This window comes from Schistocerca cancellata, chromosome 3, assembly GCF_023864275.1.
Source record: "Schistocerca cancellata isolate TAMUIC-IGC-003103 chromosome 3, iqSchCanc2.1, whole genome shotgun sequence".
Lineage (NCBI taxonomy): Eukaryota > Metazoa > Arthropoda > Insecta > Orthoptera > Acrididae > Schistocerca > Schistocerca cancellata.
In genome coordinates this window covers 660,014,066-660,038,232 of record NC_064628.1, presented here as the reverse complement: position 1 = coordinate 660,038,232, position 24,167 = coordinate 660,014,066, and the positions used below count along the sequence as shown (strand labels likewise).

General features: G+C 40.2%; 2 protein-coding genes across 2 annotated transcripts in view; one reads left to right on the top strand and one right to left on the bottom strand.

The window, feature by feature from the left end:
• The window catches only part of LOC126175631 (integrin alpha-PS2-like), a 402,904-nt gene extending 398,383 nt beyond the window's left edge, over positions 1-4,521 (top strand). The window contains exons 19-20 of the mRNA XM_049922517.1: positions 1,848-2,078; positions 3,399-4,521. Of these exons, the coding sequence (XP_049778474.1) occupies positions 1,848-2,078; positions 3,399-3,473 (306 nt within the window). The 3' untranslated portion in view covers positions 3,474-4,521. The remainder of the gene's footprint in view (positions 1-1,847; positions 2,079-3,398) is intronic.
• The window catches only part of LOC126175632 (WD repeat-containing protein 75), a 193,461-nt gene continuing 173,209 nt past the window's right edge, over positions 3,916-24,167 (bottom strand). Inside the window, exons 14-15 of the mRNA XM_049922518.1 lie at positions 20,985-21,070; positions 3,916-4,969 (exon numbers count right to left, since the gene is read on the bottom strand). Of these exons, the coding sequence (XP_049778475.1) occupies positions 4,699-4,969; positions 20,985-21,070 (357 nt within the window). The 3' untranslated portion in view covers positions 3,916-4,698. The remainder of the gene's footprint in view (positions 4,970-20,984; positions 21,071-24,167) is intronic.

The window sequence follows — 24,167 nt, the reverse complement described above, 5'->3', positions numbered from 1 at the left end:
TAACAGTAAATGCATTTAGCCATAATGTAGCATATACACAACAGAACTATGATGTAACAATCATATGAATGCCAGACAAATCTGACTGTTGTCAGCAGCACTGCCGCAATGGCTTTTGACATTTAGTTGGTGATAGTTATTAGCACGGTATACAATGCTGATTGAAATTTGTCATCAGCTGTGTCACGTGTATGGGCCAAACGACATGAACAAACTGATGGTGTGATGCTGGTGTCCACAATTTTCCGAGGTCATCGAAGTGCCCATATTGAAGAGGACCATGGACGATTGTTCCTCATGAATGTCAGCCTTATGGAGTTGGTATGGCAGCACATTATGGAGAACCATCACTGTGTGATTATGGATTTCAGCAGCTATTTTCCATAGACAATGTGGTCCTTGTTGCATGAAACTGACTAAGCATCTATAGTTTAAGAAAGTGTGTGCCAGGTGGGTGACAAAAACTCTGAGACCAAAACACAAAATGAGTTGCTTACAACCAGCATTGATATATCTTGGCCAGATTATCATGTGCAATGAGATATGGGTTGCTCATTATACCCCAAAACTAAACAGCAATCAATACATTGGCATCACAGTGATGGTGAAGATGAAGTTCAAACTGTGTCTGTGGAAAGAGTAATGTGTACGATGTTCTGGGACAGGAACAGCATTCTATTTGTTGACTTTCTGCCCATAGATGAAACAATGAACACTGATTGTTACTTTGAAACACAGTGAAAATTGTGACAAGACACCAAAGACAAGAGGCATGGAATGCTCAGTGCAGGTGATCTTTGTCTAAATTGTGCTTGCCCATGACACTGTTCACCCACAGAAAGCTCGGCATATAACAACTGCTCTGAAGGAGCGGTTTGAACATCCACTGTACAGTCCTGCTCTTGCTCCCAGCAAGTTCCATCTTTTCTTGCACCTCAAGAAATTCCTCTCCTCCAGTCACCATTTTGACAATGATGGAGAACTGCTGAAGACTCCAGCACAGGAATACAAACTGAGCCCACGATATGACAAGTGTCTCAGTTCTGATGGTTATTATGTCGAAAAATTAACTCGAACATTGTTGCATCTGTTGGAAATAAAGGTTTTGATGTAACTATGTGTTTCCTTATTTATTTTTAAATAGGGAACTTGCAACCTTTATAAAATACAAGGAGCAAAAGACTGTCTGCAATTTGTACCAATACCAGACTTTGGTTATAGCACTTGAAGGACATGAAAGGGACTAAAACAGGATTGTAGCCTATTCTCCTGTTATTCAATGTGTACATAGAGCACGCAGCAGAGAAGGAAACCAAGAAGAAATCTGGAAAAGGAATTAGAGCTGCTGCTACTACTACTACTACTACTACTACTACTACTACTACTACTAGTAGTAGTAGTAGTAGTAGTAGTAGTAGTAGTAGTTTAAGAACCGACAGTTGTTTCATCTCTTTTACTAAAACATATCACTTCAGTATTAGGAATTTTTGTCAGTCCCCATTTTACAATATTTCTCTATTTATTACATCCTGGTTTTGGTATTTACATCATTCTACATCTACATACATACATACATACAAACGAGCAACTGTACATTCTGTGGTGGAGGGTACCATGTAATGCATGGGACTTTATGATTACTCGAAAGAAATCGTGCAATGCAGAATGTAGGGTATTGAAATCAATAGCATGAAAAATGTAACAAAGTTTGGCCAGTTAATTTAAGACTCCTTATATCAAGGAGAAAATGCAATATGATTTCAAGACTATTGTAGTGAGCCAGACTGACAGGCAAGCTGATTTTTGTTATTCTTAAATAACATGTTCGTAATTTATTTTGGTTATAGGTTGCCTCAAATAAGCCACTTCGGGTGTCATCACTCTTGGCGATGCAGGTGACACAACTGCCTTATATTGGAAAGCCTTATTACCCAGTTATTAGAAGTGAGGAAGTTTTCACAGATGCCATCTCAACAGACGTGCCTGTAAAGCCTGATATTGTCCCTTTATGGGTTGTTGTTCTCTCTGCATGTGCAGGAGTGCTGATACTTTTGTTATTAGTACTGCTGCTGTGGAAGGTAAGTAACAATAAAAGAAGTTGAAATGGGAAGAATTTTAAAACTTACATCATTAATTGTAACAGTGCAGATTGTTACTCACCAAACGGAAGAGCAGCAGAAAGTAGTGATCCAGCTTCATAGCCTCCGTAGCTAAGTGGTCACGGCGTTTGGAGGATCTGATTTCCAGTAGTGTCATGGATTTATTGGTGGGAGGATTGTAATGATGTACACTCAGCCTTGTGATGCCACAAAGGAGCTGTTAGAGTGAGAAGTAGCAGTTTCAAAGTCTGGGAAACTGGCGAAAGCCAGGAGAGCGTTGTCTGACCTCATACCCCTACATACTGCCTGTGAATGACATAATTGGCAACAGATACTGGCTACCAGTGTTGAAAGGCCTATTAGGGCAAGTACGCGGAGCTTTGTTTTTATTATCCAAAAATTGCTAAAGGTGTCATCAAGATAGAGGTTGGCTTGAACACTACAATCCTTTACTGATCGTGGCTCCACTGAAAGTGAAATGTAATTTCTTTTCAACAATCCATAAACTGCTTCACACAGCCTGTTAAACAGAAACCTACTGGCTGACAGACAAAACTTCTAGTGTTTGGTGCTGTGTTAAATGTCAGAAAACATGCAAGGGCTGGGATTAAATTCTAAACTTTGGATTTGCTGTTTCACACTGACCTACTTAAAATAAAATAATAACAAATACAGAGTATTAATCTTTTAGAGGTAACACTATATTAGCAACACATAAACAAACAGTTGCTGGGTGCTGCACCCACTTACCCATTTTCTATTACAGTGCCATCTAATCATCACAAGTAAAGTAGTTATTTATGAAAGCCATATTAGGTTTGACATTTTATACAGGAATATATTCCTTTGATTGTCATTACACTACATTGTGGACATTGTTCTCAACGATAAATCTTGCCAAACAAATGATATATATGAGTCTGAAATGTACTTTTAACGTGATACAATATTGGGATGTACACCTGCTGTCTGAACACTTACTGTACTGGACAGAAATAAGTGTATTATTTATTTGTGAAGAAAAGAAAGAATTCACATTTTAAAAATTTTGCTTTGCAACCTCTTTTTGCAGACAGTATTGTTCTTTCAGTCATGTGTCAAACATTAATCTTCCAATATTTGTAAGGTTCACTTAATATGATTGTGTCAACAATTTCTTTTGACTTTTAAATGATCAGTTTTGATGAATAATTTGCCTATCCACTTAAATGTGTATACAATGAACATTGCATTTAATAGATTCTTCAAACAAAATTGTTATGATGTCAAAGTGTAAAGCATTTTCTCTCTCTCTTCCAGTGTGGATTCTTCAAGAGGAACAGACCATCTGATGCAGCAGAAAAAGAGCCTTTAAATCGCAATGGCAGTTACTGAAAACTATGAATGAAAGATTAATGGGAAACTGCTGTGTGCAAGTTCACGAAGACTGAATAATTAGCACATAATATCAATGAATTACATGAACAATGGGAATACAGCTCTCTCTGTACTTGTAATCTGTATAATTTTGTGGACTTAATGTAAAATTTGTGGACTCAACATGAAAACTTAAATGTCACAACTGAATCTAATAACAATGTTACGTGTGTGTGAAGAAAATAGAGGGGGGGGGGGGGGGGGGATACATGAGGAGGGTGGTGTTTCACACATTTCCAATATGGATTATCATATTGAAATGTACTTGATGGTTTCTTTGTCTCTAGCACAATGAAACTAAGTGTGGTGAGCAGCTACATTATCGACATCTACAAAACACGATGTATGATTTTTGCTTGTGCCAAAATTTCTGCATATAATTATTTTTTACTAAGTGTGTGTGTGTGTGTGTGTGTGTGTGTATGTGTGTATGTGTGTGTGTGTCACAAATAATTTTTAATAATGTAAAAATGTATGTAAGAAATATTTTATTACAAACAATAAGTTTTGTACAGAGTGTATCACATTTTTCTCATGTGTTATTTATTATTTTAAAAGTAATAATTTTATTTATAATTTCTGACTTACATAATGTATATTGTAAGAATTTTTTTACATATTTGTACAGCTATAAAACTATACTTTTTCTTTCACTGCCACTAAAAGGAAGCGCTGTCACATAATTTTCCATATGAAATTATTACCCCCTTTTATGTAGTCAAAAAGGTGTCTTGAAACTCATATAAATGGGTCAGTGTGTTGGTCTGAAAACAGAAATTTCACATGACCTGCAGTAAGAAACAGTCAAGTATACTTTAGGCTTGTAGAGGTTTCAGAGAGTTTGACATCAACACACTGTCCTGTATAGCACTTTTCATAACTGCTGTAGTCATGGCATGAGCTTTGTACTTACAAAATGCAATAGACAAATTAAGCAGGTTACTGTATATAAACTATGTTCACTTTTCTATGATACACATATAAATATATCTTGTCTTCAAATCAACTTTGAAAGAAAAGTCTCTCAGTGCTATTTAGTTTTGGTCCCTTGCAAAAACCATACTCAACAGGCACATAAAAGTTTCCATGTTACTGTTATTTTTTGTGATATTAAAATTCTCAAGTGAACAGAAACAATGAAAGTTTTTAATTTTTTACAGAACATATTGAAAGATGTGTAAATTTACTCTGTTTTTGGGCTGAGTTTCTCAGGTAAGAGTGCAAAAGACCAGTTAACATTTTCATGGAGAATACTTTCCAATTTTGCTTCTATATCAGCAAGAGCCACCTTTTGTGATTTGACTTTTGGTGTTTTTTGCTGAAGGTCCAATTTATTATCACTTTTCATAGGAGGTACTGCTTTCACTACAGATGTTTCACTATCATCAGTCTCCATTCCTGAGTCCTCTGCTTCCATCTCATCATCATTTCTTTCCTTGCTACCATCTTCTTTCCTGCAGAATAACAGTAATTTTAATTTCAAGTTCCAACAATAGAAAATCCAGGATGAAATAATGACAATATTATGAAAAGGACAATTACTGCTCACCATGTAGCTGAGATGCTGAGTCACAGAGAGGCACAATGAAAAGATTTAAAGTTTCATGAATTTAAGAAAAAAATTATTGCTGCTGTGATATTTGGATCTAAAATGTAGTCTTAACCTGTACTGGCATTTCACTTCAATGTCAAAATTTACCATACTGAATCTGTGTCTATTTTATGTACTTCGGAGGTCTTCACAGAGCAAATTTCAATTAGGAAACACAATAATTATGGTATCCAGGTGTCTATGGAGGTAACTGAAGATATTGGGTCTATGGAGTCGAGTGCAGTATTGAATGGGGTTTGAGTGTCTTCAGTTGAGAGACCATGGGAGGCAAGTCCAGCATGTGCTGAGATCTAATGGCAGAAATAAGTCTATAGTCCAGTCAGTAAGCAATGATCTCTGGTGGCAGGTAGTGCTGTTGCTACCTCTCAACTGTGGAGATCAATCAGCTGATAGGGAAAAAAAGTCGCTTGTAGAGCTGTAACAGCAGAGGCATTGCCAAAGAGATGTATACAAAATCCTGGGGCAAATAGATCAGAAAATTCAGAACACACATAATCCAATTTACGATAAGGCACTTAACCTGACACCAGATGCATCACATCTGCAATAGAAAAATCAAAAGCAGCAAAGTCATCCAGCCCAAACAAATTTTCAGTATTAGCCTCATTAACCACCAAGTATGTAACGGAATGGACAACTGACTTGTAAACTCTGCAGGTTGTGAATTGGCTACAAACAGGAATCTGCTAATTGTATAGCTTACCAATAGATGATCGACACATGCCAACAGTGAGGACACAGACCTGGTGTACATGATGGCCCCTGTGTCGACTTGTAGGATTAATGGCTGATCCATCACTTGCACTTCAATGAAAAATTTGTTCTGACGAGGAGACAATGGTGAAACAGTATGCCTATTGCTGTCCACTGATTCCTGCAATGGCTCCTGGAGGTGCAGAGCATGGCATACTGCTGTTATAGAGCCCCACCACTAGGGGCAGGCCATGCAAGTGTGATGTACAAAACAACAGGGGTTAAAAGGAAGTTGCATTCACTGCTCCTGCTGCCAACAATGTGTTTGTCCAAATTGACCCATACAGATTGTTTGTACTTCAGCTACTGCCCCTTGCTCCATGCACCGCAGCTGCATCATCAAACTTAAAGAGCGTGTTGACCCACCTTTTGATCCAGGGCCAATGAATGATTGTGTCTCTGACCATGGTGTCCACATAAGACTCCTGAGACTTAGCCGTGACAAACGGATACTTACAACTGAGGCTGTGAAGCTTGGCTGCTCGAGCTTGATACAACAGCTGCGAGTATTTGCAACATTGGTGGAATTCCACACATGTAGTGACATGTGTATGCTTCTGCTGATAGGAGGACAGAAAAGTCACATATTGTCAAAAGAAACGGTGCTGGTTCTTGCAGAGGAGCTAACTGGCACAATAAGTGATTAATATGAGAGGGTTTACATGACAAGAAAAGAGCCCTACAGATCTCCTTGTTGACCATCCAGAAAATCACAAAATGTTGGTGAGGCTGCTTGTCATAAGTGTCCCAGACTTCTGTGGATTCATCATAGGATGGGAACGGCGTCAGGTGAACAACCTGAGGCTGAACTTGGGTTAACGTGCCCAACAACTGTTCCAGCATGGCTGTATGTACCTGCCGTTGTTCCAGAAAGGGCTGAAGTAAAGCCTACCAGGTGTACAAGTATGAAATAAGGATTTCAGACAGCAGATGTCATACCAATGCAGTTTGTGCTATAAAGATTTGACACTGCGCCATTTTGTTATGTCATCAACAAATCAACAAGTGTCAGAAGCACATGAGTGATAAATTGGAAAAGTCTGTGCATAGTATTGTAGTGTTGTGTTAAATATCTGAAAATTTATACCGAACAAAGAGCACTCATGGACAGCATTAATTTTTTGTTTTCATTTGAAGAAAACTGCTGCTCAATCATACTGATTACTTTGAGAAGCTTATGGTGAATATGCTCCATCACAAGATACATGTGAACGGCGGTTTCGACATTTCAAAAATGGCGATTTTGATGTTGCTGACAAAGAATGTGGGGGGGGAAAAAAAAAAAAAGAAAAACATGTGGAATTGAAAGCATTGTTGAACAAAGATAATTCATAAACACAAAAATAGCTTGCTGAGCAAGATGGCTACGAGAGATGGGAAAGATTAGAAGATTGGAAGGTGGGTACCACACGAGCTGAATGACAAGCAACTGGAAAAGTGCAAACACATGGGAGGTTTTGCTCACTCGGTACAAAAGGAAGTCATTTTTGCATCATATAGTTGTAGGGGATGAAAAGTGGATTTATTTTGTGAATCCCAAATGCAAAAAATCATGGGTAGACCGAGGTACACCATTCACATTGAATGTAAGACCGAACTGCTTTGGCAGAAAGATGATGCTCTGTGTTTGGTGGGACCAGAGAGGCATGGTCTATTATGAGCTGTTAAAACCCGGGGAAACAGTTAATCCTGAACATTACCAACAACTATTGACCAGTTTGAACTGTTGGCTGCTTTAGAAAGGCCACAATATCGAAGAGGAGCAACATAGTCTTTTTCTTCGTGACAATGCTCCTTCACATACGGCAAAACTAGTTCATGACATGTTGGAAGCACTCAGCTGGGATGTTCTACCCCATGTGGCTTACTCACCAGACATGACTTCTTCCGATTACCATTTGTTTGCATCAAGGTGTCACACACTTTCTGAGCACCACTTTGGTTCATACAAAGATGTGAAAAAATGGCTCCATGAATGGTTCGCACCAATAGGGGAAAATTTTTACTGGTGTGGTATTCAAAAATTGCCAGGAAAATGTATAACAAACGATAGAGCATACTTTGAATAAAGCACTATTTATCATTCTTCTGAATTTAACATGGTTTTTATAGACAAAAAAATCCATATTTCATACTTGTACATCTGGTATATGGAGAAGCCGAATAGCAGGAAATCGCAGAAACCGAAACATATGAAAATTCAACCCTTGTTGTTGCCACTTGTGCTCTAACTAGGAACACAAGGAAACACATGGCAATAAAATAAATACAATTTATTGGGTCATGAAGTGCAAGCAACACAAATACAGTTAAGGTAATTACACTCTCAAACACATTAACAACTGAGGGACCGGAGGTCCATGCTTGTCCTTATAAAGACACAATCCACGTCAGCATCAGGTGTCACTGATGTAGTGCTGTGCATGCATGGTGGGTCAGGTGATGGCAGGCAGTACCTCGGCTGCCACTGCAGCCACCTCGGGCAGTTAGAAGTGTGCCACTTGAATGTTGGCGTGCACTCTGCGTACCATAGTGGCCCCACTTATGTCCACTTGGGTGGCAAGTTTAGATGTGAAGATATTTATTTATATCAATAATATAGGGAGTAATTGTTGCTGCATCAATAATGCAGGAAGATACTTGTAGCAGTTGTTGTTGCACGCCAGTGTCACTTCTATTTTTTTGTGTAAACTTTTTCCAACCTGTGTCTTGACCTGACATGCTCTTGGTTTAATGCTAGAATCACTCTCTGTAGCATGATCCTTGTAAATACTAACATCAAAAAAAGTTCTGCATCACCCCAGTTCCCAGAACTCCTGAAGAGAGACAAAGACTGTGGATACTCTGTCACAGACACAGTCCCTTTGTTCAGAGATGTCACTAAACCAGCCAAAAGACGTAAACAACCATGCATGAGCAACGTCTATTAGGTGGAGGGGGTCCAGACAGTCGATCAGTTCCAGTCATTCCACCAAGAAGGATGTACATGGCTCATGTTGTCTGTAGTTCAACCATGACTAGACTGTCAATATCGCGGTTCTATCGTGTGCCAGGAAGGGCTCTCAACAAGGGAACTGTCCAGGTGTCTCGGAGTGAAAACAGCGATGTTGTTTGGAAAAATGGCTCTGAGCACTATGGGACTCAACTACTGTGGTCATAAGTCCCCTAGAACTTAGAACTACTTAAACCTAACTAACCTAAGGACAGCACACAACATCCAGCCATCACGAGGCAGAGAAAATCCCTGACCCCACCGGGAATCGAACCCGGGAACCCGGGCGTGGGAAGCGAGAACGCTACCGCACGACCACGAGATGCGGGCAATGTTGTTTGGACATGGAGGAAATACAGACAGGCAGGAACTGTAAACGACACGCATAAACAGACTGCCCAAGGGCTACTACTGCAGTAGATGACCGCTACCTACGGATTATGGCTCAGAGGAACCCTGACAGCAATGCCACCATGTTGAATAATGCTTTTTGTGCAGCCACAGGACGTCGTGTTACAACTCAAACTGTGTGCAATAGGCTGCATATGCGCAACTTCACTCCCGACGTCCATGGCAAGGTATGTCTTTGCAACCACGACACCATGCAGCACAGTATAGATGGGACCAACAACATGCCGAATGGACCGTTCAGGATTGGCATCACGTTCTCTTCACCGATGAGTGTCGCACATGCTTTCGACCAGACAATCGTCGGAGACGTATTTGGAGGCAACCCGGTCAGTCCGAATGCCTTAGACACACTGTCCAGAGTGTGCAGCAAGGGGGAGGTTCTCTGCTGTTTTGACGTGGCATTAGGTGAGGCCAATGTATGCCACTGGTATTCATGGAAGGTGCCGTAATGGCTGTACAATATGTGAATGGCATCCTCCAACTGATAGTGCAGCCATATCGGCAGCATATTGACAAGGCACTTGTCTCCATGGATGACAATTCGAACCCCCATTGTGCACATCTTGTGAATGACTTCCTTCAGGTTAACAACATTGCTCGACTAGAGTGGTCAGCATGTTCTCCAGATGTGAACCCTATCGAACATGCCTGGGATAGATTGAAAAGGGCTGTTTATGGATGATGTGACCCACCAACCACTCTGAGGGATATACACCAAGTCGCCGTTGAGGAGTGGGACAATCTGGAATAACTGCCTTGATGAACTTTTGGATAGTATTCTACAATGAATACAGGCACACATCAATGCAAGAGGACATGCTACTGGGTATTAGAGGTATCGGTGTGTACAGCAATCTGGACCACCACCTCTGAAGATCTCGCTGTCTGGTGGTACCACATGCAATGTGTGGTTTTCATGAGCAATAAAAATGGTGGAAATGATGTTGATGTTGATGTTGATCTCTATTCCAATTTTCTGTACAGGTTCCGGATCTTTCGGAACTGAGGCAATGCAAAACTTTTTTTAATGTGTGTGTTTATAAGAAAGTTGTTTGCACTTAAGAATTTCTTTAGTTATATCAAACTGTGTGATGAAAATGTATTAATAAAACTAAAAAGTCTAGCTCTACTACAGTGCTTCTGTTGTCAATCAACTAGTTAGTCGTCAGAATTCATATTATAAATACTACAAATAATTTTGCTGTGTCACCCTCTCAACATGGTCTACTTATCTGGAAGGATAAGGGAGTGTTACAAGTGGTTGATTTTCAAAATAGGAGAACCATCAAAATTGTTTTATAACCAGCCAATGAACACAATATGAATTTTTAAGGTGTAGATCTGAGGCCACAGTCACGGGGGAAACATAGACAAGCTGTGCTCCCAAAAGAAATTCTGCAAAGCCACCTGCAGCTGAAGATGAAGCACGTGAAATACAAGAACTTTATGGATTTGTGCTCCATCACACTAACTTACATCATAAGTAGGCAGAGGTAAAGTAGTCATTAAAGACAGCAGCAGCACCAGCAAACAGATGTGATGGAGAGCTGTGCACGGTTCCCACCCCTGCCCATAGTGTCTATATTAGAGGAGTAGGCTGGATGTTTGACAACTGAAAAATCTGATATTTTTGCACTAATTTTTGTGGCAATATAAAAGAGTTTTTATGCGCTTACTTTAAGTAGTCCTAGCTATGGATTAAGAAATAGAAACCAGAGGAGGTAAGTATGAAACCCCATTAAGAAGGCCCTGAACATGGACCAAATAATATCGGGTGATTATAACTGAAGTGCAGCTACTTGCAGAGGTCCAGTGTGGGCTTAATTTTCATTGGCAGTGAAATTTACACTACTGGCCATTAAAATTGCTACACCACGAACATGACGTGCTACAGACGTGAAATTTAACTGACAGGGAGAAGATGCTGTGATATGCAAATGATTAGCTTTTCAGAGCATTCACACAAGCTTGGCACTGGTGACGACACCTACAACGTGCTGACATGAGGAAAGTTTCCAACCGATTTCTCATACACAAACAGCAGTTGACAGGCGTTGCCTGGTGAAACATTGTTGTGATGCCTCATGTAAGGAGGAGAAATGCATACCATCATGTTTCTGACTTTGATAAAGGTCGGATTGTAGCCTACTGCGATTGGGTTTATCGTATCGCGACATTGCTGCTCACGTTGGTCGAAGTCCAATGACTGTTACCAGAATATGGAATTGGTGGGTTCAGGAGAGTAATACGGAACACCGTGCTGGATCTCAATGGCCTCGTATCACTAGTAGTCGAGATGACAGGAATCTTATCTGCATGGCTGTAACGGATCGTGCAGCCACGTCTCAATCCCTGAGTCAACAGATGAGGAAATTTTTAAGACAACAACCATCTGCCCGAACAGTTCGACGATGTTTGGAGCAGCAAGGACTATCAGCTCGGAGACCATGGCTGTGGTTACCCTTGACACTGCATCACAGACAGGAGTGCCTGCAATGGTGTACTCAATGATGAACCTGGGTGCATGAATGGCAAAAGTCACTTCTTCGGATGAATCCAGGTCCTGTTTACAGCATCATGATCGTCGCATCCATGTTTGGCGACATTGCAGTGAACGCACATTGGAAGCGTGTATTTGTCTTCGCCATACTGGCGTATCACCCGGCGTGATGGTATGGAGTGCCACTAGTTACACGTATCTCCTCTTGTTCGCATTGACGGCACTTTGAACAGTGGACGTTATATTTCAGATGTGTTATGACCCGTGGCTCTACCCTTCATTCGGCCCCTGCAAAACCCTACATTTCAGCAGGATAATGCACAACCGCATGTTACAGGTCCCGTACAGGCCTTTCGGGATACAGAAAATGTTCGACTGCTGCCCTGGCAAGCACATTCTCCAGATCTCTCACCAACTGAAAATGTCTGGTCAATGGTGGCCGAGCAACTGGCTTGTCACAATACGCCAGTCACTACTCTTGATGAACTGTGGTATCGTGTTGAAGCTGCATGGGCAGGTACCTGTACACGCCATCCAAGGTCTGTTTGACTTAATGCCCAGGCGTATCAAGGCCGTTATTATGGCCAGAGGTGGTTGTTCTGGGTACTGATTTCTCACGATCTATGCATCCAAATTGCGTGAAAATGTAATCACATGTCAGTTCTAGTATAATATATTTGTCCAATGAATACCAGATTCTCATCTGCATTTCTTCTTGGTGTAGCAATTTTAATGGCCAGTAGTGTAGTAGATATTCTAATGCATTAATATGGAACACATTTACACCAGAAAAACAATTAGTTCCCCTTTCGGCCACAAGGTGCAAATATGATGTTGTGAATGCAAGAAAGATGTATGGAAATGCTTCCATATGTAATGTATTGGGAGGGGGAAATAGGGAGGAAAGGGCAAACAAATTAGAAAGGCATAATGTTGATTTTTTTATTAACTGCTGCTTGCATTTTGCTCAGCAGAGCACCAGAGCACTGACGATGAGCTGCATCCATAAAATGACATGATCAACAGTTGCTCACAACAGTTCCACTGGAATCTGAGCAATGTGTTACTGGATACTGACATTCAGATCAGGTAGAGACCAAACATGTCCCTGGAAAAGTGTCCTTTTAGATATCCCCATAGCCAAAAGTCACAAAGATTCAGATAAGAAGACCTAGCAGGCCATGCATCTGCAAAACATTTGGAGATAACACATTCATGGAACATAGTGTCAAGCAGATCTTTCACTTGGCAAGCAAAATGAGGTGTTGCCTCTTCCTGCATGAAAACACTGATTTCCACACAATTGTGCTTTTCCAAAGCAGGCATTACACGTCATACAAGGTGGTCTCGATAACTTGCAGGCATCATGGTACATCTCACATGCCCTCTGAGTGGGTTCTCTTCAAAGGAGAATGGACCAAGAATAAAGGTGCTTGTGAATCCACCTCACACAGCCACCTACGCCAAGTGCAATCATGGCTCCTCATGCAAGTACATGGTTAGAAAGTACACCAAATTCAGCAGTTGTGTGTATTCGCTACACCCTGTAGTGTAAGATGTACCTCATCACTCCATAGAATATTACCTGGCTGCATGTCACCAACTTCAATTGGTGCCAGAAACCATAGAGAAAATTCAAAATGTTGCTGCAGATCATGACGTTTCAGTTGCTGCACCGTCTGGATCCTGTATGGGTAAGAGTGAGAAACAGACTGCAAAACATTCTGTACTGTTGACCGTAGGATGGACACTTCTTGTGACACCACGCAAGCACTAGTGCTACCTGGGGCACGTGCTGCATGGTCAGTTACAGCAACTGCAAGCTTGTCAGCAACTTCCATTGGGATGGGATGCCTTGCTCTTCCAGGTGCCACGTTTCAAAGTACAGCATCTTCTTTAAACCATTTACTAACATCAGGCCTCACCTCAGACTTTTCAGTTGGGGGTAATCTCTCAATGCAGCACTGTAATTGCGCCATTCACATACAACGGTTTCACTAACAGCGCACGGTCGTCTCTCTTCTCGACATTATGGCTAACATTATGGCTTGCCAAACGATACTTTGGATGTCATACCATTGTACAAACAGTGTACAGTGCCAGATTTGCACTTGGTGGTCGCAACTGAAACTATTTTTTTTCCAGCATAAATCAATTTCACATTAATGCAGTAGCAAATCCACCAGGTTTTGCTGCTATAAGATAATTACAACTCACACTGTACCTCCGTAAGTAGCTGCACTTTAATTATAACCACCTGGCACATACTCAGTGCATTTCACTCTTTGGTATAAGCAAACATTGTATAAGTAAAGTGGAAACCACATTACATATCAGATTAAACATAGGCGAGGAGAGACTCACCACTTTGCATTTCTTTCCTCAAAATATGATAAAGTGCACTTAAACTCCCTTGGCCTATAGGCATCTTTTATTAAAATGTTACATACACCAAAAATGTTGCACAATAATATTCTCTCCATACTTTGAAGATATTAACAGGAATCAACAATTTGTACTGCAGCCACAATAATACTGAGTAAACCACACTGCCACCAAAGAATCTTATTTTACACAATAAACAATAAGCAAAGAACAAAATAAAATTTCCCTTACTTAATGTCAGTGCAGCCTAAGGTTAACTACTGATCCAATTTTCCTGGATTCAGAAACTCACTACTTTGATTTTAAAGAAAATTCGTAAACATGGTAGCTGAAGGCTTATAGTGTAAGGTGCTCCTCTCAATCTACCCAACGGCCTTCTGAAAAGAGGGTCAAAGAAGTGATAGAGAATGTTATTGTGCCCTTGGGGTGGAAAATAGCACGTAAAGTTAGAATTAGTGGGGTATAGTGAAATGATGTGGAAAGATGACAGGTTTCTGGTCTAATGATTATAATGTAATGACAACAGCACTGGCTCCTTATGACTAAAATAGGTAATATGATATGTAACTATAAGCAATGGAATGGTCCAATTAATACTTTTATGCATTGAACTGAAGCCAATATCAACCATCACTGTGAAAGTTCATTCGCACTGAGGAAAATACATTAAAAACAAAGAACTAGAAAGACTAACAAAATATAGAGGTAGATATGAAAATGACTAGAAGGTATGAGAAAATATCAAATTTTGACTAACAAGGAGAGCTCCCCAGATGTGGCATCAACTTTTTGAAACCTCTTATACTGTGCTGTAGGTTAATCCCAGGTATCACACCCTGCAGCCATTCGTTCCGGTGGGCCTTCACTTGTGGGTTTCAATTGTGTCGGGAGCTGTCTGTTTTCTTATCTTTACCAAAATTACTTTGATCATTATATTAATTCAATTAATTATTTTATGTATATTCTTTTCTTTTCTAATCCTTTGCCACATTATTTTAACATTGCATTAAAATTTTTATTTGCTCTCAGTTTTTACTCCTTTTTTATTTGTAATTTTTGTCCATGTCATTTTAAATATTGTTATTTATCCATCCTGATATTTAAAGGTTTAAAAATACTGATCTTTCATTTAAAAAACAAAAGATGAAAGAATTTATTTATATCAGCTGTACAAAGGTGTCAAAAATATATTCTCATTGTAAGATGTACATAGAAACGTTTAAAACAAATTCTTCTGCAATCATGGGCAAAATAACAAAGATGAAGATTTAAATGAAAGAAAGTTTAATAAATTAAATTTAATTCATGCATAATAAGTGCCAAAATAACAATTGAAATAACATAGAAGAAAATATAAAATGATGAAAAGGAAAATAATAATTGGAAATAAATACATAAAAATATGTAAAACCATATGGACAAAAATTCCAAATGACGAAAGACTAAAACGAAGGAAAAAATGAGTGCAAATGAAAAAGCTGCTTCAACAAAGATAAGAAGGAAAAAACGCACTTGACAGAACTGAAACCCTTGACCTCATGGCACGAGCCAAATACAAGGTGTGATTCAGAAGTTTCAAGACAGGTTCATTTCTGAGTAGGGGAGTGCAGGCGGACCAATTCCGCCAAATGGGGGAAGTAGTGCGGGGTCTCAGGGAACGAACTGACACTGCAGCAGTTGCCTCTGGAACCCTGGAGAGTGCACATCACTTGCAGTGTGAATGTGTGTCATTGACCTCAATTGAAAAGTGGGAGAGGCAAAAATGGAGCAGCACTTGGAGCACCATTATGAGATTAAGTTTTGCGTGCGACTGAACAAAACCATCACAGAGACTCTCAGTATAATTCAAGAGGGCTTTAAGGAAGATGCTATGTCCCGTGCAATGGTTTTCATGTGGCACAAATGTTTCAAACATGGTCGCGGGAATGTTGAAGACGACAACCGCTCCGCGAGGCCATCATCAAGCCTATGTTTTGATCAAGTTCAATGTGACAACACTGCCGCAGCCACCCTACAGCCCCGACTTGGCTCCAAGAGACTTTTCCTCTTCCCCCAAATCAAGACAGGCCTAAAAGGGAAGCAATTTGACTCCATCGACGCCATCCAGCAGGTTTCGATGAGAGCCCTCGACAGCATGACACCCGATGCCTTCCAGAAGGGCTACGAACAGTGGAAGATGCGCTGGCAGCTCTGTGTTGATGCTGAAGAATCATATTTTGAAGAATTTTAGTCTGCTGTACTTAAATGTCCAATAAATTTCTAGTTCTAAGTTAAGTCTTGAAACTTTTGAATCACACCTTGTAACTTAACCACTAGAACAATCAATACTCTTGTAAAGCTGTTTTTAAATAGTAAATCCTACCTCTGGGGACCTCTTCTAGTCAGTCTTTGCTTTATGCAGATTTAAAAAACAAATACTGGGCTGTGAAGCAAACCCAGAAGACATAAGACTCAAATTGTAATCTAATGGTAATGCAAGAGGCTGAAATTCAAAATGGATAAAAAAATGATGAAGTGAAATATCAGAAGTATATGATAGGATGAGTAGCACTGGAAATTTTCAAGGCAGTGACCATCAGCATTAGTAAAATCATACAATGTAGTTCTGAAAATTATAAATGAAATGTAATAAAAAAGGAAAATTAAGACTGGTCAAGATACCATAGGTACAGAGAGACAAGATGCTTAAAGCTATTGACACAACTCAGGAACTACACCAGATTTCTTATGAAAGAGAGAATCAGAACACACTGAATGAGTTAGGAAGATCACAACACAGACTCTTTAAGAATAAAATTAACTGGAAGTCAAACATGTTGAGTCAGAATGAGTGTGAGAGACACGTGAGCAAATGATGAAAAATTAAGGTTCTGAGAAAGAAGGTGAAAATCGATGTTACATACAGGAAAAATGGGTGGGAGGGGGAGGGTGGGGGGCACATTAGTGGCAAGAGAACAAGAAGGACAATAAGCTAGGTAACAAGGATTCCAAAGCATGGAAAAGAGGAGAAACTGGATGTGGGAAAAATGGGTGACCCAGTAATGTAGCAAGGCTTCTATTTTTCTGAAATAATGCCCTGAAATGATGACCAGCCTATATAATATTCTCTGTAAACCATCTCCAACAGTTTTTCATCCATTCCCCTGATACTGGAGACGTCCTGGTCAGACCCAGAGCTCTTTATATACCCATTTCCACACCTGATATCTCTTATCCCTGTGACTGCACTTTGTTCTAAACACTCTCCTACCACTAACTACAGCATCTCATTTACTAACGAAAACCTGTCATCAAAGGGAGAGCAACTTGTTAAATAATTTACACCTTATATCAAGGCCCAAGTGACGCCAGCCGTAAGCGAAGACGGGCACTAGAGGTGCCACAACAGTAAAATTTCCTTACAGAGCTTATCACAAATAGTATTGTAGTATTTAAAAATAACACTGGTGAAAGTATAAGAGGGAAAATAGAGACCGGGGGGGGGGGGGGGGGGGGGGCATAAGTCATTTTTGTAGAAAAATATTTTCAAACTGGCCCTAAGTATATAGTGTCAACAAGCAATCATAACCATGGTGCATGTGCTCCTGCTACACACGACATGTGGAGTCAGCCTTCTGAGATCAGTGACTCAAGAGGTTTGGTGTTCTCGGTATTTGCAACCCACCTGGCGCTCATTTGCAGAAATTTTTTCAGTCAACCTCTTTTTCCCTGTTTTAGAATTTTTTTACTCAGCTTTCCTACACATTTAATTTTATTAATTTTTTTTCTCCTCTCTGCCTACCATCCTCCTGTTACCATCTTGTTTGTGACTTATTTCTACTGGTTTATAACCTTTGTACCACAAACACCTCTCCTGTTGGCCTGAGACTCCGGGTGTCTTCACAAGTGCCCTTCAGTCCTGCAAGTTGCTAAAAGCTAACAGTTATCATGTTTCTTATGATTCCATCAGCTGCTACTTAGTGAGTAAATTATTTCTCACCATGTATTATAAATTAAAGAACCCCCCCCCCTCCCCCCAAATCATCTTTTTCTGTCTGTATGTGATGGCTATCTCAGGAACTATTGTAGGGATTTTGATACGGTTTTCATTAACTGATAGACTAATTCATGAGGAAATTGTGTGTCTATAACTTACTACTGTTATCCCAGGCCACTCATAGACATTTTGTGCTATCAATGCTCAAAGTTGGGGCAGGTCACTAGTTATAAATGTTTTCAGTCCATCAGTGCATTATGCTAGTTTGTCATGAGTAATAAACATATTCATGTTGAAAAGAACATGATTAAACCAAGTAAATCAATATATTTACTGGGCAACATCTAAAGAATTTGTGATGGGTTATTTCCTGATGAGTTTGATATACATTATGTATACAGATGAGAAGCTCACAACAGTTAACAAAAGCAAAAGACAAGGTCCTGGAAGGAAAGAAAGAATTATTAAAACATCACAAAACTTTTCATTTATGATCTGGAAGTTCAAGAGCAAAGGGAAAAATAGTTAAAGAAAAGTATTTCAATAAATGGTAAAGAAAACAAATGTTCAAATGTGTGTGAAATCTTATGGGACTCAACTGCTAAGGTCATCAGTCCCTAAGCTTACACACTACTTAACCTATATTATCCTAAGGAGGACACACACACACACACATACACACACACTCTCTCTCTCTCTCTCTCTCTCTCTCTCTCTCTCTCTCTCTCTCTCCCCCATGCCCGAGGGAGGACTCGAACCTCCACCGGGACTAGCCGCACAGGTAAAGAAAACTACACTGAAAAGGAGAGGTACCCAACTTTTGAAATAGCCTATACACTGATGTAGGTTAGGGTCCAGCTCTTTTTTGTGGCCATTCACTTTGGTGAGCCCTCATTTGCGAGTAATCAGCAAAAAATATTTCATAATTTTGTGTGATATTCTACAGCCTTGAAACTGACAGCTTTGTATTTAGTTGTGCAGAAGGTCTGATCCCATCAGATGCTGATGCTTCACTTTTTTTTCAACAGTTATCAAAATGATTTTGGTCATTATTTTTATTCAATTAATTGGTTTAAAATTTTTAAAATTTCTAATCCTTTGTCATGTCATTATAATCATCATACTAACTTTTTAATTTGCTCTTATTTTTTTCTTCTAATCATTTTGTCTTCATTTGGAATCTTTTTCCATGCAAATTTAATTATTTTTATTTATCGTTCCCAATATTTAAATGTTTGGAAATGTCAATCTATTGGTTAAAAAACAACAGATGGCGTAATCTAGTTATGTTTGCTATGCAATGGTGTAATTTTTTTCTTTTAAGAAGCACCATTATTTTGTATGGTAGACACCAAACAAATATTTAAAACACAAATTCATGTTGTACTATGGACAAAATAAGATTCAAACAAATAATAGGATTAAAAACATATGCTTCAAACAAGGGAAAAAATAATGACTGCAATAACACTGACAAAAATATTAGGTGATCAAAGAGAAGAAATTTAATCAAAATTAATACAACAACAATAAATATCACAAGCACAGATATTGCAACAGCAAAAAAAGGAAACAAGCTAGTAATAAAAAAATAAGAGTAAATGTAATAGTTAATATGATGGTTAAAATGACATGACAAAGAGTTAGAAATTTAAAAAAATTACATTTCAGCTCATTAATGAATAAAAAATGATCAAAGCCATTTTGATAACTATTTAAAAATAACAAAATCTGACATGCCTGACATTAACACAACCCTCGACCTTCTGCATGTCAGCCTTGTATGATAACCACTGTGCTACAACACCACTAAATCTAAAGCTGCCAGTTTTAAGTGTCTAGGACATCACACAAAATTACGAAATATTCTTTCATGGTTTGCCTGCAAACAAGAGCCCACCACGATGAATTGTCACAGTGTGTGTGATCCCTAGGATCCTAGCCTACATCACCGTATAGATGGTTTCAGAAAGTCGATCCCACCCCTGGGGACCTCACCTTGTGAAGTAAAATGGTAATGGCAAGCTTTATTGCTAAACTAAGAATAGATTTGGCCTGGTTAAATGCTAATAATCTTAAATAATGAAGAAGTAATTCATAATTAAAAATCAGGAAAAGATTAATAAAACTGAACTATTTGCAGTAGAAGACAGAAACTAACAGATACAAAGTGAGTGAGGCTACAAAGACATGGGTGAAGGAAGCTGCAGAGGGAAGGCAGAAGGGAGGGGAGGAGGCAAACCATCTTCAGGGTTACATGATTTTGATGATCGGGCTGCACTGACTGGACTATGCACACACTTACTGCCTTCCAATGCCAGAGACACAATGTTGTTGTTGTGGTTTTCAGTCCTGAGACTGGTTTGATGCAGCTCTACATGCTACTCTATCCTGTGCAAGCTTCTTCATCTCCCAGTACCTACTGCAACCTACATCCTTCTGAATCTGTTTAGTGTATTCATCTCTTGGTCTCCCTCTACAATTTTTACCCTCCACACTGCCCTCCAATACTAAATTGGTGATCCCTTGATGCCTCAGAACATGTCCTACCAACCGATCCCTTCTTCTAGTCAAGTTGTGCCACAAACTTCTCTTCTCCCCAGTCCTATTCAACACCTCCTCATTAGTTATGTGATCTACCCATCTAAACATTCCATTATCCTCGTTTTGCTTTTGTTGATGTTCATGTTACATCCTCCCTTCAAGAGACACACTGATGAAGCAGAAATGTGGAAAATGTTTAAGGATGTATCAATGAAACTTACTATATAAATGTTCATAATATAATTAAAAGTGATTGCAAGATACTATATGATAAAAATAACAACACTGATACAAACCTAGACTTTGTTACTATTAAAGCACGTAAGAATGGAGCACACAGCAGAGAGATTGGTGGCATGGTGTGAGCAGGTGGCTTCAGCAACTGGAACACAATAGACATTATCTGTACACATAAGTAGTTTCATAAGAAGAAAAGTTTACAAATACAACTACTTGCACTATAATATGGCATTTGTATTGAATTCTAAATAATAAAAGGTTTAAGCCAGACTATAAAATTTAGTCTCTGAAAATTTTCACAGATCTTCTCAAAATTTTTTTAGTGCTCTCTGAACTTCCATTCTATTATTGCTATGTGTCTACTGCAGTGTGCTCTGTGCAGATAAGTAAATTTATAAGTGCAAAACAGATTTTTGTATTATGAGCACACCTCTTACTATTCAGCAGGCGACAATGGTACATCCCTGGCGCAAAATCTGTGGCAGGTTAACATTCAAAGATAAGAAATTACAGGAGATCCATCAAACTATTTCACACAAGATACACAACTGTGTACAACTGAATATATTTAATTATGAAGCTCTCTCTCTCTCTCTCTCTCTCTCTCTCTCTCTCTCTCTCTCTCTCTCTCTCTCTCTCATTGCAGGGTCAGTCCATGAAAAGTAAATGTTTTGTTACATCTGTGACACTTCCTGTACCTTTGTTTAGTGGCAAATCAACACAGCTCGCATCATCAAACCTTCATTGTGTATGTGAGAATTATGGTAACACTTTCAACCTTGTGTTTGTATCTCTTTATTCAAAGAGAAGGGGATAGATGGGTAAGGTCAATGATTAACAATGGTTGAGGCCAGGAGGGTTAAGGGAACATAGGATATATTGCTGGGAGGATTCCCACTGCAAAGTTCTGAAAAGCTGGTGCTGGTGGGAAGGATACAAGTGGCACAAGCTGTGAAAGAGTCACTGAAATGAAGAATGTAGTGTTGGGTGGTGTGCTCAGCAACAGGGTGATCTATCTGTTTCTTGGCCACAGTTGGTCAATGGAAAATCATGCAGAAAGACAGTGCGTTTGTTGTCATACCAATGTAGAATGTAGCACAATGGTTGCTGCTTAGCTTGTAGATCACATGACTGGTTTCACAGGTAGCCCCACCTTTGATGGGACAGGCCAGATTGGAGCAGGTCATGGTGAGAGGATGTATGGGACAGGTCTTGTACCTAGGTCTATCACAGGGATATGAGCCACGAAGCAAAGGGGTTGGATATTGTGTAGGTTCAGTGGGCAGCAGAATATCACAGTGGGGGAGGGGGAAGGATAGTGAGTAGGACACTTCTCATTTCAGTGCATGATGAGAGGTAGTCAAGAATGTAATTCAGTTGCTTCAGTCCTGGGTAGTATGAGGGGAATGCTGCTCTGTGGCCAGACAGTGGGACTTTGGGATGTGGTGGGTGACTGAGAAGATAAGGCATGGGAAATCTGCTTTTGTACACGGGTGGGAGGTAATTATGGTCCGCAAAGGCCTCAGCAAAACCCTCAGTATATTTTTAGAGGGACTGATCATCACTACAGATGCGGTGGCTATGTGTGGCCAGGCTGTGCTGTATGGAAGGGACTTCCTGGTATGGTGGTTGGGAGGTCTGATATGGACAGAAGTACTGATGTAGCCATCTTTGAGGTGGAGGTCAACTTCGAAGAAGGTGGTTTGTTGGGCTGAATAGGACCAGGTGAAGCCAAGGGCGGAGGAGGTGTTGAGGATTGGAGGGATGTGGATACGGTGTCCTCATCCTCAATCCAGATCACGAAGATGTCATCAATGACTCTAAACCAAGTGAGGGGTTTGGGATTCTGGGTGTTTAGGAAGGATTCCTCTAGGTGCCCCATGAATAGATCGGCATAGGATGGTGCCATGCGGTTGCCCTTAGCCATACCCTGGATTTGTTTGTAGGAAATGCCTTCAAAGGAGAAGCAATTGTGGGTGAGGGTATAGTTGGTCAAGGCAATTGGGAAGGAGGATGTTGGTTTGGAATCCATCAGGTGTTGGAAAAGGTAGTGTTCAACAGTGGTAAAGGATATTGCATCAATAGTGACATGCAAGGCACCATGTGGTAGATCAACAGGAACTATGGAGAGTCAGTGGAGGAAATGGTTGGTATCTTTTATATGGGAGGATAGGTTGCGGGTAATAGGCTGAAGGTGTTGGACTTCGACAGCACAGATTCTCTCAGTGGGGGCACATTAACTGACCACAATGGGGCATCCTGGATGGTTGGGTTTATGGACTTTAGGAAGTGCAGGGAATGGTAGGGGCGGGGAGAGAGATTGACTCTGTGGAGAATGAAGTAACTGTGGCAGGGTTTTTATGTGGATGAATCTGACAGCTGGCACAGACCTACTGTCAGGTAATCCTTGCAGTTCAAAACAACAGTGGTGGAGCCTTTTTCAGCAGGTAGGATTATAAGATCAGGATCAGGTTTTAGGTGGTGGATCACAGTTCTTTCTGCAGATGTAAGGTTAGTTTGGATATTGAGGGATTTGGGGAAAATGGTGAGGCAAGGTTCAAGGTTAATAAATACTGGAAAGTTAACGGGGGTGATTTGGGGGGCAGTGGGTGTGGATCACAGTTGGATGGAGGAGTGAACTGAGTCAGGCAGGGTTAAACATTGGTCTTTGGTTGAGCCTGATTAGTAGGGTTGGTGGCGAAGAAGTGTCTCAGTGTAGGGACTGGGAGAAGGAGAGAAGGTCTTTAACTGGGTCTGCACAATTGAATTTGGGAGTGGGGCAAAAGGTGGGGTCTTTGGAAAGGACTGATACTTTTGTGGGGCTAAGGCTTTTGGAGGAAGGCTTCATGATTATATTTAGGGTCTGTTTAGGTTCTAGGCTCTGTGTGGTGGCAGGAGGGAGTTTCAGAGGGTGGGGTAAATGTAGCAGATCTGCGAGGCAGGGCTTGCCGGTTATGAGGGGACATGGGTAGGGCGGATGGGGTTTGAACGTTTTTGTAGAGGTGGTGGATAATGGTAGTCCAAGGTGGGAGTGGGAAGTGAGCAGGGTGGAGAGTTTTTTGAGGTGGTGGTGTGTATGTTACTCTAGTTCTTGGAGGGGGAAGAGTTTCAATGTGTGTTATGGGATCCTGGAATCTGGGACTGCATAGCAGGAGTTGTGTGTGTGTGTGTGTGTGTGTGTGTGTGATGTCTATTTTTGACAAAGGCCTTTTTGAGTGAAAGCTCATTTTCTGACAGTA